We start from the raw sequence: 14,592 nt of genomic DNA, 5'->3' as shown, positions 1-14,592 counted from the left end.
TAGCTTAATAATACCGTATTTCATGAGGTCATTGTGAGGATTCAATGTTTAGAACAATGCTGGGCATACAGCAAGAGTTAAATAGATAGCTTAGTTCATGGTAGAGGGACCAGACAATGGGTGGAGCTAGGGCCTGGAACTTCTATTGAGATAAGGTAGGCACTGGGAGGATCGACAGAGTTGTAGATACTGGAAAAGTTCATTCATCTAGTACAGCAAGGTGTCTGAAGGCTATGAATTGGAAACCACAGGTGGTAGTCTAGGCAAGCAACTAGACCTTGAGGGTCTACTTTGAGGGTCTGGCATACTTGTCCTAAAGAAGAGGCAGTACAATACCGCTCTCTCCCTGGCCCTTTTTAAACACTTGGAAATATAGGGATAGGAGGTTATGGTTGACATTGTGACTTGGATGTGTTTCTGGACTTTAGTGTCTAGGGAAACAGTATTTTTATGGGACAGTCCTATACAGGGAAGAACTATCATTAAAAAATGCCTAAAGCACCCCACCAATGAAAGAAACCAGAATGACCTCAGGAGGCAGGCCCCAGAGTGACCAGGAACGCAAGACAGAGGTACTAAGAAATCCAAGCTTCTGTGGTTGTGATCAGTCACCACGCAATAGGGCCTCTGGGCACCTGACTTTTAGAGCAGGATTCCTGTGTTCTGGGAGGAGACAGAGACTGAAAAGAGCGATGTGGAGCTCTGAGTATACGGGAGCAGAGACAAAGACTCCAGACTCTGAACAGCACTGGATGGTTCATGTAGGACCATGGCCAGCGGGTTCATCTAAGTTCTGCCCCACCTCTGCCACCTACATGCTTGTGAGATACCATTTCTGTAAGTCTTGATTAACTCCCCTGTTAAGGGGGTATAATGAGTATAGCATCTACCACATAGGGGTGCTGTAAGGATCAAGTTTTTAGCATGGTACCTGCCAACATTGTAAGAGTTCCATCAAGGGAAGCAGCGATGATTATTGTTGTCATTAATAACAATGACAGAGATCCATTTAGGAGAATCTGGCTAAAAAGGTAGGACGTTGGCCTTAAGAAAGTAGAAGTGCTGTTACCAATCTGGGACATTAGGTCACAGCCCAATCAGAGTGTGGAGACAGCTCCTCGGTTCCTTCCAGTGTCGGAGGAGGGTTGGTTATTGGGAGGAGGATAGATGTGATGTTGAAATGGGGTTCTAGCAGGTCATTGTGTGAGGAGACAGGAAGTGGAAGATACCAACTTCTCCGTAAAGAAACTAGCAGCTTAGCTGGGGGGCCAGGACTAAAACTCATGAAGAGTTCACAGAATAGTATGTACATATACTCTTATAATTCTGCAAAGTAATATCTATGTTTGGTGATGTATGTAGGAGAAAATAAAAGTCTGAAAGGACATGACCAAAATATTAACAGTGGGGATATCTAGGAGATGAGAACATGATTTTTTTTTTTTAATTTTTATTTTTTCAACGTTTATTTATTTTTGGGACAGAGAGAGACAGAGCATGAACGAGGGAGGGGCAGAGAGAGAGGGAGACACAGAATCGGAAACAGGCTCCAGGCTCTGAGCCATCAGCCCAGAGCCTGACGCGGGGCTCGAACTCACGGACCGCGAGATCATGACCTGGCTGAAGTCGGACGCTTAACCGACTGCGCCACCCAGGCGCCCCGAGAACATGATTTTTTATTTTTTTTTTATTTTTTTTTTAAATTTTTTTTTTCAACGTTTATTTATTTTTGGGACAGAGAGAGACAGAGCATGAACTGGGGAGGGGCAGAGAGAGAGGGAGACACAGAATCGGAAACAGGCTCCAGGCTCCGAGCCATCAGCCCAGAGCCTGATGCGGGGCTCGAACTCACGGACTGCGAGATCGTGACCTGGCTGAAGTCGGACGCTTAACCGACTGCGCCACCCAGGCGCCCCAAGAACATGATTTTTTAAAAAAAGATTATGACTTTATTTTATAATTAGAAAAAGATGTTAGTTATAAGTGATCTAAGACAGCATGTCGTTCAGTTAAGAGTTCTGGAACACCATAGAAATGAGAAACCATGCGTTCTAGAATAATATGGGAAGATCCATAAGGAGGTGGCATTTTGGGAGGTTCCTAAGGGATGGATAGGATATAGACACGGATGGCAGAAGACCTAAGGGAGTAGATTATCATGATCGATGTGCCAGTTACCAATTTATTTCCTCTTGGGTCTAAAAGCCATTCTTGGCCCTGCTTTGTGATTCTGGAACTGAACCATATAGACCTTTCTGTCTTGCCAGCTGGCACAGCAGTAGGCTTTGTCCTGCTACAGCATATTTGGGGATGTTGAAAGAACTCCCTGACCAAGGAGGGACTGCAAAAAGCAGATCAAATTAGTAAGATAAAGCACTAGAAAATGTTTCAGGGTCCCAACCTCCAGGCAGAAGAGAAATTCATTCATGACCTGAAAGACTAGTGAGAAATCTTCTCAACATTGCCAAAGATTGCCAAGCGTCTTCCCAAGGATTTTGCCCTCTGGCCTGCTCATCCCTTCCTCCGCAGTCTGCCTTACATGGCCAGGACCTTCCTGACAGGCACCTACTTCTATTCTGAGCACACTGCACTTTCCACACCACTTTACCTTTGCCCACAGTATTGCCACTACCTGGAACATACTTTTCCATTCTTTGATGCCTTGACAAATATCTGTTTGTCCTTCAAAAGGCTGATCAGGCATCACAATGGTGGAAGAAGTTTCCCCAGATTACTTTCCCTCCAGCTTCATACCTTCCCCTTTGATCTTCTTTCTAGACTGCCTCTATACCATATGTTATCTTCGGCTTATTTAGTGTTATTATTCATCTTTTCCTCCATTAAACTTTTTTTTAATGTTTATTCATTTTTGAGAGAGAGTATGAACAGGAAAGGGTCATGGAGAGAGGGGGACAGATTGTCCGAAGCAGGATCTGAGCTGACAGTACCAAGGCCAACGTGGGGCTTGAGCTAAAGGAACCATGAGATCATGACCTGAGCTGAAGTCTCACGCCCAACCTACTGAGCCACCCAGGTGCCCCTCCACTATTAAACTTCTTCATGGCTTTAATTCTCCCTGAGCCTTGCAGACAGCCTGGGACATAGCAGGTGGGCTGAACTGACTTAGGCTCTGCCCAGATGGCTGAGGACATCTCTAGAAGGGAGAATGGTATTATTTTTTTAAAGTTTTTATTTATTTATTTTGAGAGAAAGCACTAGTGGGGGAGGGGCAGAGCGAGAGAGAATCCCAAGCAGGCTCCTCACTGACAACATGGAGCCCAAGGTGGGGCTCGATCTCACAAACTGTGAGATCATGACCTGAGCTGAAACCAAAAGTCAGATGCTCAACCGACTGAGCCACTGAGTTGCCCCAAGAATGGTATGATTTGAGAGGATTGGAACACTCAGAATTAGCGGGGGCATCATTGGTAGGTATAAAATAGCATTTTAGCATTTCTGGCTTAGGAATGTTTGTAATCTAATACCTATCCCAGTAAGTTCCATTTGCATGATATTTTCCTACCTCTGTCTGTCTGTTCTCTCTCATACACAGGCAGGGGTAAGTGGTAGGAGAATTAGAATCTACTGTTAACCCATCTGCTTTGGGCCCAACCTATGAAATTATGAGCAGGAAAACACCTGTACTTCCTCATGAGGCTCTTTTCAATGCCCATTTCAGTTAAAATCCCCTTTTAACATAAAGGAGGGAAGAGTTTAGGGGTGAATTATAGGATATCCATCACAATTGGACTGGGGACAATTGGACTAGTTAAGTAACTCCCTGGATCTCTCTTCCCTATCTGATGACGTTGAGAGCATCTGGATTTTGATTGGACTGCTGCCAGAGCTCATTAGCATAGCGTACCTTGACCTGGATTAGGGAACAGCAGCTCCTGCGTAGAAAATGACCAGAAGCTGCTGGGACCTGAACCAGAGATGAGATTTTTATGACAGTGTTGGCTGCATCTCCAGAAGAAGTCAGAAGGTAAGGAAGCCACAAATCCTGCAGAGAGGCGAATGTAAGGAATGGGACCATAGGCACCCCATTCCTACTGAATTTCATTTGTTTTACTTCCTTTGGTTCTCTGTAGAAATGATGAAATCTGAATACACATTGGCCCAACTTGTTTTAAAAAAGAAAAAAAAGGGAAGTCTTTACGATTTATTTTCTTTAATTCTGGAGGAAAACTGAGTTGAGTTGTTTATTTTTGAAAGGCTGCAGTCTTTACTATGTTTTGTTCTTAACTTTCAGGGAAATAGTAAATTAATGTTTGTTCATTTGGCAAAAATTTATATCAGAAAATCAAAAGAGCAATGTAGCTTTCATGCAGCAAGATTTGTTATTCCCCTCCCCTTAATTTATTTGTGTGTGTGAGTGTGTGTTAATTTATGTATTTATTTTGAGAGAAAGTGAGAGAGAGAAAGGAGGGGCAAAGAGAGAGGGAGAGATCAAGAGAGAGAGAAGGGAAGGGGCAGAGGGAGGGAGAGAGAGAATCCTAAGCAGACTGTCAGCATAGAGCCTGACTTGGGGCTCAAACTCATGAACCGTGAGATCATGACCTGAGCCTAAACCAAGAGTCAGGTGCTTAATTAACTGATCCACCCAGGGGCCTCTACCCTCCCCTTAATTTAAAAACAAAAGAATTATGTCTATGTCGCATAGGCTGAAAATGCGACAATGCTTTAGAATTTTTGAGATACGAATCTTGTCATTCAAGGTGTTTTTTTTTTTTTTAAGATCAATCTATTCCAATTAGCTATAACAAATTTTAGACAATCTGAGTTACTGTTGTTGAAGTTTAAAGAGGTAAGCACATAAAACTGTTGCCATCACATTTACACTTGATCTTTGTGTCTCACAGACTTTTTTTTTTTTTTTCAACGTTTATTTATTTTTGGGACAGAGAGAGACAGAGCATGAACGGGGGAGGGGCAGAGAGAGAGGGAGACACAGAATCGGAAACAGGCTCCAGGCTCCGAGCCATCAGCCCAGAGCCTGACGCGGGGCTCGAACTCACGGACCGCGAGATCGTGACCTGGCTGAAGTCGGGCGCTTAACCGACTGCGCCACCCAGGCGCCCCTCACAGACTTTTATTTAAATCTTCGGAATTCAAGTCTGTCTGTGTCAGCATTTCTTCGGTAACTCAATGTTTATTCCCCAAACATAGAATTTGATTTAAAACTCCTGGGGATTTAACCTTACAAAGCAGCGTTTAAAATGAAGGTGATCGGGGCACCTGGATGGCTTGGTCGGTTAAGCGTCCGCCTTCGGCTCAGGTCACGATCTCGGGGTCTGTGAGTTCGAGCCCCGCGTCGGGCTCTGTGCTGACAGCTCAGAGCCTGGAGCCTGTTTCAGATTCTGTGTCTTCTTCTCTCTCTGCCCCTCCCCTGTTCATGCTCTGTCTCTCTCTGTCTCAAAAATAAATAAACGTTAAAAAAATTAAAAAAAAAATAAAATAAAACGAAGGTGATGGACTACATGCTCTTTGAGTCTTTGACCACTAGGTTATAGGTGAGTGTGGTAGGTGGGATAGGGAGAGAAGAGACCCCTATTAGCTTGTTATGTAATGGTTACATGTTCAGGTCAACAGTCTTCTCTATCCAGATACTTTCCCTCAGCGTATCTCAGTGATTGACAAGTATTAGGGTTATATAGTTTTTGTTTGCTTGTTTTGGTTTTTTTAGTTCTTTTTTTAAATTTAGTTTTATTTTTTAATTTACATCCAAATTAGTTAGCATATAATGAAACAATGATTTCAGGAGTAGATTTCCTTAGTGCCCCTTACCCATTTAGCCCATCCCCCCCTCCCACAACCCCTCCAGTAACCCTCAGTTTGTTCTCCATATTTATGAGTCTCTTCTGTTTTGTCCCCGGGTTATATAGTTAAATAAAGGTACATAACTAAGGAACAGAGCTCATCAACTTCCTAAGGTGGAGACTATTAAACTTTTAGTTCAAGTTTACTATTAAGTTGTTTTATGTAACATCATTATGTCCCTTGCTTTTACAAGGGCACCAGCAGTGGAAGTGTCACACTTGTAAACATGTTTCACTTAGTGTTCTAATAAGCATATTTCATCTGCAAAATGATTAATTTTTCCTCAGAGTGAACTCCCTTCCTTTCTTTTCTTCCTTCCTTCTTTCCTTTCTTCCTCTTTCTTTCTTTTTTTACCTTCCTTCCTTCTTTCCTTCCTTTCTTTTCTTTTCTTTTTTTGTAAATCCTCTTTAACCAATTAGAAACTAGAGCGGTATTTCTAATGGGGGGGGAAGAAATGCAGTTTGCACAAACATTTTTGAATGTCTATCATTTACATAAATAATTTAATCAAAGTAAAGTGAGATAGAATTTTCTTGGAGGGGGGAGGGAAGCAGGAGATTGCTATCGGAAAGTCTTGAAGAGTGCTTTGAGTTATAGTAGAAACATTATTTTTAAGCAATAGTTCTCAAACAGTTTTGCCACCCAGGGGACATTTGGCAATGTCTGGAGACATTTTTGGTTGTCACAACAATGGGATGGGTTGCTACTAACACTTAATGGTCATAGACCGAGGATGCTGCTAAACATTCTTTTTTTCTTTTTTAATGTTTGTTTATTTTTGAGAAAGAGAGAGAGAGGGAGAGGAGAGAGCATGAGCGGGGGAGGGGCAGAGAAAGACAGACAGAAAATCCCAAGCAGGCTCCATACTGTCAGCGCAGAGCCTGACTCAGGGCTTTATCTCACAAACCATGACATCATGATGACCAGAGCCGAAATCAAGAGTCACATGCTTAACCCACTGAGTCATCCAGGTGCCCCTGCTATTAAACATTCTACAATGCACAGGATAACCCCCCACAGCAAAGAATTATCAGGTCTAAAATGTCTTTAATGCCAAGGCTTTAGAGGAATCTGATGAGGATATCCATTGATAATATTTGAAGATACAAAGTGCACACTGGATTTATTGAGGAGAGGAAAAATAATCTCTGTGGCAATTTAGATTTAAAACATACTTCTAGATACCTTTGGTTGTGATGTTTCCCACTTGTAACTTGAACCACATGTTAGCTAATGTACAAAAGTGTATCCATGAAAATAACTCCAAGCCAGTTCTTCTTCCTGCCCCAGGGAATATGGGGGAAAAGGTTCTAGTTATTGGCTGCAGATGACAATGGTTGCTACTCAGGCTTTCCCAAGCTGGAGATGTCTAGCTGTGAGAAAGGAAGCCCACACCCGAGGTGAAAACGATGATCATGGTGCTTCTGGTTCCCCATGGTCAAGCTTTATTTCAACAAGATACTAATGGCTTCTACATTGTTTTTATTTGTATGCTGGTGCTTGAAAAAATGTCAGTGAAACAGGTTTTTCTAGCAGGCAAGCACTGATTTTTATTTCTAACGGTCAGTGTTACTATCATTTATTTTTTAGTGTCAGGAATCAGTCTCCAGGTCTAAGCTGCTTGAATAAAGAGTGGACTGATCAAGTCTACGAAGCGCCTTTGAAAGCAAAATCTCAACCACTTCTGCGGAAAGTTGGATAGACAGAAACCCGTGGGTGATCTGACCATCATGGAGCCTGAGGACTTTGATTCTGAGGAAAAAGAGATGTTAAGCTGGGATATTAATGATATGAAGCTGCCACAGGTATGTACTTGTTATAAGAATCTGCCTTCAGCATTCTTATAGGTGTGGCTATAAAGCTGGACTCTTGACTTGCTAAGACCTAGAAGGAAATTGGTGAGAGTCCAAGCTGGGGAAATTCCTCTCCTGAAAGCTTCAGCTGGGCATCCAGTTGAGGAATTTTAAGAGGGGAAGCCGTGACCTATAATTTGAGTGGGTTTTTACTTATCAGATTCCCCCCCCCCCCCCCACACACACACAATAGTTATAGACTGAAACAAAGAAAATGCAACTTCCTTTCTCTTTCAAAGTTGGCTTGGCTGATGTTGCCCCCAACTTAGCTAGCTAGTAGAATAAAATCTGTGATAAAGTATTTGCCCGTAGATTGACTCTGCAGAGTACACAAGTTCTCATACAACCTTATTTGCTATAGTAATGATTTTAAATTAAATCTATAACTGGAACGTCCAAATGATAGTGCTTTCGTGGGATTTAGCAGCTCTTCTAGAACTTTTGTTGAGTAATACATGGTACATACATGCTGGGTGTTTTCCAGCGACAGAGTGACTTTCATTTCATATTTTCTCTACCTTCATTTTAGGCCCTTGACTTTTTAATTCTTAATTTGGTGGAAAACATTAATTGTTTAAAACTGATGCCCTTTCTGGCATTTGAAGGATGCTTTCCTTGGAGGTTGTTGGAAAGGGTGTTGGGAAGGTTGACTGGAGACCAGCAGTACCTTGTAATAAAAAGGTCAAGCTAGTCTTCCTGATTCCAGGGAACAAGAAATTTGGATTATCCCAAGTGGAGGAGAAAAAAATGAGGTTCCATAGTCTTGATTTATAAACATTCCAGATTTCGTTCTAATAAAGACTTCCACATCACTCCAAATTTCACTCTACTGAAGATTTTCTTTTGTTTCTGTTTTCTCCTTAAATTCCCCTCTCTATTACCTCTTGGTAGGTCTTGGAGGAGCTGGAAGACACAAAGTGTACCCTACTTTCCACTCATCTAAGGATAGTTAAATAAACTACAGCTAAATCACATAAGTACCTATTGTAAGGATTTGTCCTTATGGTTTCTCTTAATGGTTTATGATTGTTGTAGCTGTTTTCGGGGAAACTTGAAAGTACATTTTAGTTATTCCTGGTTCAGGGACCTATATTGATGCCTAGTCCTTTTCTTGATTTCTTGATTGTAGTTCACAAGTAGAAGGTGTGTGTCCTAAATATCAAGAGTGGAAGTAAGCAGATACATAGAAAATTTACAGTGTCACATCCTAGAGCAGGGGTTTTAACGGGGCTGGAGAACCCTCTGAAATGGGAGGGAACACTGTGTACTAACATGCACTTGTTTTTCTGGGACAGAAGATCCATATGATTCATCAGATCTGTAGACAAAAGGAAGAACCACTTCTCTGGAGGGAAATTCAGGGCTCATAAAAGTTCATTTTCCCCCATGAATTTCCCAAAACAAAAACAGTCTCAGCTACTCAACACATTAAATTCAGAAATTCACAGCAAAAATACACATTCACTTTTGAAAATGTATCATTTATAGTTAATCAAAAAGTTTGATTGCTCATGGAAATAACTCCGTGACCCTCAAGTGCCCTTGTAAATATGCCAGGGAAATGATTAAAAGTGCAAAATCTCTTAATATTTTCTAAGCAGAAACAACACCATCCCAATGTGGGTATGTGCTGGCTCTGGAATCCTATCAAGAACCAGCCGAAGTGAAAAATAAAAAGATTTCCAAGCAGATTAAGTTGTATATTTTGTGAGCATATCTGGAGGCTGAGCGGTTACATTGTGTAAACCAGGGTATGGAGACAAATGCCTGTCTTGGGATTCCAGTTCTGCCTCTTTTTTTAACCTGTAAAGCCTTAGGGAGTTGTTTACCTTTACTGAGACTCCCTTTCCCCTTCTGAAAATGAGGCAGTTGCACTCACTAGTCTCTTATAGAAGCTTTCAGTTCTAATGGTCTAGGATTCTGTGACCTGAGGTTAGGAAGGCAGCCTGCCCTCTAGAACTGGGGGCCCAGTGCTAACACAATGCCTGGCATGTTAACATGCCAGCAAATAACAAATGTGGAATTCATTAGCGAATGGCTCCACTGCTTAGAATCTGTGGGACTCTAAACAAATCGATTTTCTCAAGTCTCAGTTACCTGCTCGGTAAAAGGAAAATAGTAATTCCTTATATACCTTGCCTCAGTCTCTAAACTCTTTAGAGCAGTGTTTCCCAAAGTATGTTCTATAGAGTATAAGTGACGAGGTATTTTTGTGGGTATATAAAGAAAGAGAGAAACACTAGATTCAACAAAGTTAAACAGATTTCTTCGCTGCAGACTTGAAGACTTCCATCCATGCAATGGCAGTGCTCCCAAGGGGAGGCTGTGTTAGGCACTTTGGCCCTGACTTGTTTTTGGCCGTGGAGCCCTGCCGGGGAGTAATGTTCCTCATGTCACCTGTTTGGGCACAAAAAATGTGGTTTAAAGGATCAAATGCAATTGCTTGTCATTGTTATAGATTTCCCCAGTGTCATTCTTTGTCACATTCATACAAGGAATTTAGAATTTATTTTTCATAATTTTGTGTTCTTGCCAGAATGATTACTTCTGCAGTGTGTAGGCAAATTCCTGTAACTTGTAGACCAATTTCTTTCCTGCTAATCTACTCACATGCTTCAAGTTTCAGGATGGTCACCTGAATGTTAATTGCATCTTCTGTTACCCTAAATTCCATGTCCCCTTGTACATCTCAGTTATGTCAAGATATATGGATTAAATTTTGGCAACAGTGAATGGTGACGTCCTCATTAGGACATCTAACATTTCCAAATGACTAGAATGTGCCAGACACTACAGCAGGCTCCAGGGATACAGAGGCCATTAAGCTATGTTAACTTTCATGGAAGGGCTCATGATCATCTGGGCAAATGTGACAAGGTCCGTGCCTGAACGGAGAACCTAAGTCATACAGAAAAATGCTGGAGGTACTTGAAACAGGAAGTCTGTAATCCAGGGCCCCTTGGGCATGGGAAGCAAGGCAGAGATTCTGGCAAAGGGCTTTCTCTGGAGAAGCTGTAAAGTGTAAAAGGATTAGGGCAGGGGAAGGAAGCAAAGAGGACAGTCAAGGTAGAGCAGGTCACCAATGTCCGAAGGCTATTCAGCCTCTACAGTTGAGGGAGCTTGTGCATAGGCATTCGGCCAGGATGTTTGGGAAGTTACTGGCAGGAAAGGTGGCTTGGAAGCAGGCTATCCTAAGAGGATTCCATTGTTTTCTAGGAAGTGGGCAGCCACTAGGCTTTTGGGGCTGGACAGGATCATGATCAGATCCAGGGCTCAGAGTCCACTTGCCCTTGCTAAGTCATCTCTCCCCTCTATTTGTTTCATGTGTGCTTCCTTCTTTCAGCTGCATGTATGTCTTTATCAGTCTTCATTTCACTTGTTTCTGGTCGCTCCTCTAACTTGTGGTTATTTTTATACCATTTCTCCTTACTCCAGCCCCCAGGGACCCAACCCAGAACGGCAGGCGCTCAACTTACTCAAAAGCATCATTGATAAAATGTCTCTATTCCAGGGTAATGTGATATACCAATTTTGCTTTCCTGTTTTATTTCTCCTTAAATTACATTTTTCATTTTAAAAGTTCAAATATAATTGCTTTAGGGTTTGCTTGGTCCAAGCAGCAAATGTCTGGTGTTGGTTTAGTCTTACCTTCATTAAAAATGTTAATTACAAATTCCTGGAAAGTGGCACAATCTCATTAATACGACTCTAACACTTGACAGCCTTGAATACCTAGGAGAGTTCTTTTTTTCTTTTTGTTGGTTGAAAATTGGGAAGGGAATCACTTCTTTTGCTTCCTAAGTAGTAGCCACTTCAGCAGGGTGCCAGTTTCTGTGAGCACAAATACAGGGTGTTCCAGTGGCACCACAGCAGACAAACCCTGAAATCATTTTGTTCCTATGCAGGGGCAGTGTTCAGATTAAACCTGTGACCAAGGGTGCCTGGCTGGCTCAATTGGTAAAGCATGCAGATTTCAATATCAGGGTAGTGTGTTCAATCCCCACATTGGGTATAGAGCTTACTTTACTTTTTCTATTTTTTTTCATTCATAACTTTTCATTTGGGTCTTTTTTTTTTCCTAAATATAATTTATTGTCAAGTTACCTAACGTACAGTGTATACAATGTGCTCTTGGTTTCATGAGTAGATTTCCATGATTCATTGCTTACATACAACATCCAGTGCTCATCCCAAGTGCCCTCCTCAATGCCTATCACCCATTCTCCTCTCCCCCCCCATCAACCCTCAGTTTGTTCTCTGCATTTAAGGGTCTCTTATGGTTTCCCTCCCTCTCTGTTTTTATCTTATTTTTCCTTCCCTTCCCCTATGTTCATCTGTTGTGTTTCTTAAATTCCACATATGAGTGAAATCATAGGATATTTGTTTTATTTCACTTAGCATAATACCCTCCAGTTCCATCCATGTTGTTGCAAATGGCAAGATTTCATAATATATATATATATATATGTATACGTACATATGTATATATGTATACATGTATACATATGTATATATGTACGTATACATATATATATATCCATTCATCAGTTGATGGACATTTAGGCTCTTTCCATAATTTAGCTATTATTGATAGTGCTGCTGTAAACATTGGGATGCATGTTAGAGCTTACTTTAAAAAAAAAATCCGGGGCGCCTGGGTGGCTCAGTTGGCTAAGCGTCCAACATCAGCTCAGGTCATAATCTCGCAGTTCGTGGGTTTGAGCCCCATGTGGGGCTCTGTGCTGACAGCTCAGAGCCTGGAACCTGTTTCAGATTCTGTGTCTCCCTCTTTCTCTGACCCACCCTGTTCATGCTCTATCTCTCTCTGTCTCAAAAATAAATAAACATTAAAAAAAAAAAAAAATCCATGGCCAAAGCCACACAAAGTCATTAACTCACAAAATCACAAGGTTTAAGTACATTCTTTCATAGAGAAAAGATTTTTAAAAAATATACATAGGCTAAACATAAATACAGGCCAACCTAAAACCTAGTGAGTCAACCACAAAAAAAGCCATGTCTTCAGTTAGTTAATTCCTGGACCATGATTTTAGCCAGCAAGGTTGTCTTTGCCTTAAGCTCGTAAGCAAAGGTGAACCTTTGAGCTCTTTCAGTGAATTCATGTGGCTTAGTGTAATCACAATGAGCCAGTAATCGTAATCAAATGTGTCTTGGTGCTAAAGAAGCTAACAGGTAAACCAGATTCTGGATCTCTTGTCAAGTATTATCTGCCTGCATGATCAGGCATTGTTGGTCTGACAGGGCCACCTGTGACTTTGTCCTCCTTGCTGGTGTTCTCCTTGATCTATGCTGGGCCCCCTTGGTCATCGAATCCCCACTGCTGGAGCCAATTCTGCCATCCCGTGCTTCTGGTGTGATGGGGATAGCAACATTACTGCATCTGTGGTAGGAGAAACTCTTCTCTGGGTGCCTTCCAGAAGGTCCCTTGCTTAGTCAGGTAGAGTAGAAAAGGGAAGGAAGAAGAGAAGAGAGAGGTAGGTGATGAAGAATATGGAAAGTGGGGTACTCTGGCCCACCTTAGTGTTGTCCAAGCAAATAAGAAAATTTTTGTTTTGAGTTTTGTCCCTTTAACGAACGTAGGAAATTGCAGTGTTAGCCTAAGAAGTTATTTGTGAGCTAACTCGAAAACATTTTGTTGAGTTGAATTTCTTCCTTTCATAACACTTGAAGTTTGGTTTCCAGTTGGTCAGAAGAGCTAAGTTCCTGAAAAGTTGTATGTAAATCAAAATGCTGGTCAAATTTTTTTTTCCCTGTGTTCCATAAGTAACATCTAATTTTTTCACTCTTATCTGATTTGCTTAAAGGCATATCTGTTTGCTATCCCTGTTTTATTTGTAAACATTAATGATAAAGAATTAAGCTATGAGGAGGCTGGGTGACTCAATCGGTTGAGCATCTGACTCTTGATTTCACCTCAGGTCATGATCTTATGGTTGTGAGACTGAGCCCCAGTTCGGGCTCCATGCTGTGCATAGAGCCTGCTTAAGATTCTCTCCCCCCCTCTCTCTCTGCCCCTTCCCACTTGCATATGCAAGTTTGTGCATGCTCTCTCAAAATAAAATAAACTTTAAAAAAAGAATTAAGCTATTCTTAGCATTAAAGAAAATCTGCAGATAATTGCTTTATATGAGAGTGGATTATATTCTAAGTGAAATCTATTTTAATGTAAATAACAACATGATAATGTAGGTGTCTTGATGCCTTATTTCAGAATTTTGGTTTTCATTTTATTAGTTTTAGATAATAGTATATATTTAATTCTTAAGGGACCCTATTAGAACTTTAAGTAGTTAAACTAAGCAGAAAGAGGAAGGATGGGTGCTCCAGAATTCCATGGAGTTGCAAAGATTTTTAGTGAGAGGATTAGATCTCTTAGTAAAAAAATTAGAGAAGTCATAGAAATGTTAGTTAAACCCCCAGTGATGTTACCCATGAGGTTATAAAATATAAATTACTTAGATTTACACGTTGGAAACCTTAAGAGTATTCCCTTTAAATTATAAACTTCTTAACCAAGAGGAAAAACAAAGAGTTACTCATGAAAAGTTAGAAATTAAAATAAACAGATCTCTTGAAAAGAAGAAAATATTTTATGGAGATTTGCTAAACAAGATTAAGAAATGATTATTCTTTCTTTTTAAATTTTACCTGTCTGGTGCCTTAAATTTACAAGGCTTTCAGAGATCACTATCATTCATTTGACACCTGAGTTCCTTTGAATTATTGGAATCTGGGTTTTGTCTTAATTTCCACGTCCGCTAAGCATCCGACTCAAAAGACTGGGCATAGAGAGTAGCTTGATACGAATACATTTACTCCTAGTAATTTTCTCAAGTCCATACATTGTCAGAATTATTACTGCATTACTGATGAAACTGGAAAAGTAGGCTGTCAGTGG

The 14,592-nt window shown here is 41.0% G+C and overlaps 1 protein-coding gene across 3 annotated transcripts in view; it reads left to right on the top strand.

Moving 5' to 3' along the window:
- The window catches only part of GCM1 (glial cells missing transcription factor 1), a 54,346-nt gene that overhangs the window by 24,693 nt on the left and 15,061 nt on the right, over positions 1-14,592 (top strand). For 2 of the 3 annotated variants that reach the window (XM_045498544.1, XM_045498547.1), the window contains exon 2: positions 7,411-7,625. In XM_045498544.1, coding sequence (XP_045354500.1) covers positions 7,551-7,625 — 75 coding nt within the window. In that variant the 5' untranslated portion in view covers positions 7,411-7,550. Of the gene's footprint in view, positions 1-3,884; positions 3,986-7,410; positions 7,626-14,592 lie in introns of those variants that run through there. The other variant, XM_045498546.1, reaches the window with a different exon arrangement.

The sequence above is a fragment of the Leopardus geoffroyi genome, chromosome B2 (assembly GCF_018350155.1).
Source record: "Leopardus geoffroyi isolate Oge1 chromosome B2, O.geoffroyi_Oge1_pat1.0, whole genome shotgun sequence".
NCBI classification, from domain to species: Eukaryota; Metazoa; Chordata; class Mammalia; order Carnivora; family Felidae; genus Leopardus; species Leopardus geoffroyi.
This window is presented reverse-complemented; position numbering and strand designations above follow the sequence as displayed.